At 47.3% G+C, this 3,426-nt stretch overlaps 1 protein-coding gene across 1 annotated transcript in view; it reads left to right on the top strand.

The window, feature by feature from the left end:
- Window positions 1–3,426, top strand: part of LOC111972300 (palladin) — a 121,312-nt gene that overhangs the window by 56,426 nt on the left and 61,460 nt on the right. Inside the window, exon 5 of the mRNA XM_070445992.1 lies at window positions 3,078–3,196. Within this exon, the coding sequence (XP_070302093.1) occupies window positions 3,078–3,196 (119 nt within the window). The remainder of the gene's footprint in view (window positions 1–3,077; window positions 3,197–3,426) is intronic.

Raw genomic sequence — 3,426 nt, 5'->3', positions numbered from 1 at the left:
CTGACCATAGAGAGCCCTTGGTTCTCTATGGTGTAGTAGGTCAGGGCGTGACTAGGGGGTGTTCTAGTATGTCTATTTCTATGTTGGTGCCAATATGGTTCCCAATTAGAGGCAGCTCTTTATCGTTGCCTCTGATTGGGGATCATATTTAGGTAGCCATTTCCCCACCTGTGTTTTGTGGGATATTGTTTGTGTTTAGTTGCCTGTGTGCACGTCATGACTTCACGTTTCGTTGTTTCTTTATTGTTTTGTTTGTTTCACAGAGATTAAAAATATGTGGAACTATACTCACGTTGCGCCTTGGTCCGCTCATTACGATGATCGTGACAGAATATCCCACCACGCAAGGACCAAGCAGCGTGCCATGGAGGAGAAGATGTTTTGGACATGGGAGGAAATTATAGGAGGACACGAGACCCTTCCTTGGAGGGAGTCGCCAAGGAGCATGGAAGGAAAGGACAGCGATGGGGACCACGGCCACAGAAACCCCAAGATTTCTTGGGGGGGGGGGCACGAGGGGTGGCCGGTCGAGCCGAGGAGAGTGCCAGAGCCCGCCTGGGAGTGGATGGAACAATGTGAGGAAGGATACTGGAGAGAGGGGTTAGCAAGGAGTAGGCTGCAGTGCAGGCGGGCTGAAGAGCGGGTCATCAGTCCGGTGCCATCTGTGCCGGCTCCACGCACCAGATCTCCAGTTCGCCTCCCCAGCCCGGTATGTCCTGTGCTGGTTTCTCGCACTCGCATGAGGAGCGTGTTGTCAGTCCGCTGCCAAAGAAACCCCAAGATTCTTTTGGGAGGGGGGCACATGGAGCTGGCGGCTGAGACGCGGGAAGAGCCAGAGACCGTCAGGGAGGCGATGGAGAAGTTGGGAGAGAGAGAGATGAGAGAAATATTATGTAGGTGTGTTCTGCACGGCATCCGACCTGAAGAGCCTGTCAGCAGTCTGGTGAGTCCTGTGCCAGCTCTCCGTACCCTTCCTGAAGTGTGTGTCACCAGTCCGGTGCCACCTGTGCCAGCTCCACGCACTCGCCCTGAAGTGTGTGTCACCAGTCCGGTGCCATCTGTGCCGGGTCCACGCACCAGGCCTCCAGTGCGCCTCCCCAGTCCGGTACATCCTGTGCCAGTTCCCCGCACTCTCCCTGAAGTGCGTGTCACCAGTCCGGTACCACTTGAGCTAGCTCCACGCACCAGGTCTCAAGTGCGCCTCCCCAGTCCGGTACGACCTGTGTCTCCTCCTCACACTTGCCCTGAAGTGCGTGTCACCAGTCCGGTGCCACCTGTACAGGCCCCATGCACTAGGCCTCCAGTGCGCATTCACAGTCCAGAGCTTCTGGCGACGGTTCACAGTCCTGAGCTTCCGGCGACGGTTCACAGTCCAGAGCTTCGTTTTGTTTTGTTTTGTTTGTTTCACAGAGATTAAAAATATGTGGAACTATACTCACGCTGCGCCTTGGTCCGCTCATTACGACGATCGTGACATATGTACATTTATTTTTGTGCTACATTGATATTGATTACTGCGTTGTTGGGCTTGGAAGGACAGGCATTTCACTGTTACTTGTGCACGTGACATTAAGAACTTGAAACTCATATTCACTCAGTTTCTTTACCTATGACCTATTCTGTAATATAATCAATTCAACTCTAAAGTCTATTATTAGCATGGGACAACATATTTTACATTGCCAAAGTAAGTGTATGAATATAGATAATAAACAATGAACAAGTAAACATTACACTCACAAAAGTTCCAAGGGAATAGAGACATTTCAAATGTTCATATTAAGACTTATACATGTGTTGTAACGATTGGCAAATTAGAATAAATAATAAACAATAAATAACGGGTTGTATCTCTACAATGGTGTTTAGTCTTCTCTGGTTGCCCTTTCTTGGCAAAGTCACTAATCTTGCTGTGTGGATGGCACACAATGGTTTGATACATGTGGTATTATAAAGCGAAAAATTGGATATTGTTTTTCGAATTCTTTTGTGGGTCTGTGTAATCTGAGGGAAATATTTGTGTCTCTAATATGGTCCATACTAGATTGGCAGGAGTTTAGGAAGGGCAGCTTCGTTTCCACCTCTCATTTGTGGGCAGTGTGCACATAGCCTGTCTTCGCACAGAGCCAGGGTTCTGCCTACGGCGGCCTCTTTCAATTCCCAAGGCTATGCTCACTGAGTTCGTAACTAGTCAAAGCTTCCCTTAAGTTTGGGTCAGTCACAGTGGTCAGGTATTATGCCACTGTGTACTCTCTGTTTAGGGCAAATAGCATTCTAGTTGCTCTGTTTTTCTGTTGATTCTTTCAATGTGTCAAGTAGTTATATTTTTGTTTCTCATGATTTGGTTGGGTCTAATCTGTGTGTTGCTTTCCTGGCGGCTCTGTGGGGTCTTTGTGTTTGTGACCAGAGCCCAGGACCAGCTGCTTAAGGAACACTTTCAGGTTCATCTCTCTGTAGGTGATGGCTTTGTTATGGAAGGTTTGGAGAATCACTTCTTTAGGTGTTGTAGAATTGAACGGCTCTTTTCTGGATTTTGATGATTAGCGGGGTATCGACCTGATTCTGCTCTGATTGTTTATTTGGTGTTTTACTTTCTACACTGAAGATTTTGTGCAGAATTCTTGGTTTCCTCAATCATGTTATCTCGCTTTCTTATCTTTCTCTGTCATTGTTATCTGTATCTCTCTGTCTGTGATTTCCCAACTCCCCCTTCCTGTTATCACTCTGCCTCCATTCTCTCTTACGTTCACACATATACAACATCTTGCTCTCACTCTCAGTGACATCATCTTAACCTTGTGGGGACCATTTCAATAGGCTCCAGAAGTCATTTATAGGTGCAAACTGCCCACTTTGTGTGTCTATCGAATTAGACGTGGTGTGAAGGCAGACCATTATTGCAAAGAGCGAGCAATAAGTAAAGAGTGTTATTGTAGTATGAAATATGTTTTAGACATCAACATCTTTATTATCTCAGATAATACATTAACTGCACTGTTTGTTCTCTCGCTCTAAATGGCCCCTCAGTTGTGTGGACAATCTCTGAGGAACGGACCTAATACTGTGTCTGTTTCAGTCCCAGAAGAAGACAACTTCAATCTCCCTGTCCCATATCATTCACCTTCACAGCCAGAAAGCCCCGGCCGTACCTTCACCGCTTCACCCTGGTCCAGCCCTATCTGCACCTCAACACCGGGTAGGACAGCACCAACACACACACACACACACACACACACACACACACACACACACACACACACACACACAACACACACACACACACACACACACACACACACACACACACACACACACACACACACACACACCCACACACACACACACACACAACACACACACACAACACACACACACACACACAGCCGTATACGATCTGTCTTAAATTGAAAACATAAGGAAACAACA

Source organism: Salvelinus sp. IW2-2015, linkage group LG13 (genome assembly GCF_002910315.2).
Source record: "Salvelinus sp. IW2-2015 linkage group LG13, ASM291031v2, whole genome shotgun sequence".
Classification (NCBI taxonomy): Eukaryota; Metazoa; Chordata; class Actinopteri; order Salmoniformes; family Salmonidae; genus Salvelinus; species Salvelinus sp. IW2-2015.
Note: the sequence above shows the minus strand (reverse complement) of the source record. Positions and strands in the feature narration are given on the sequence as shown.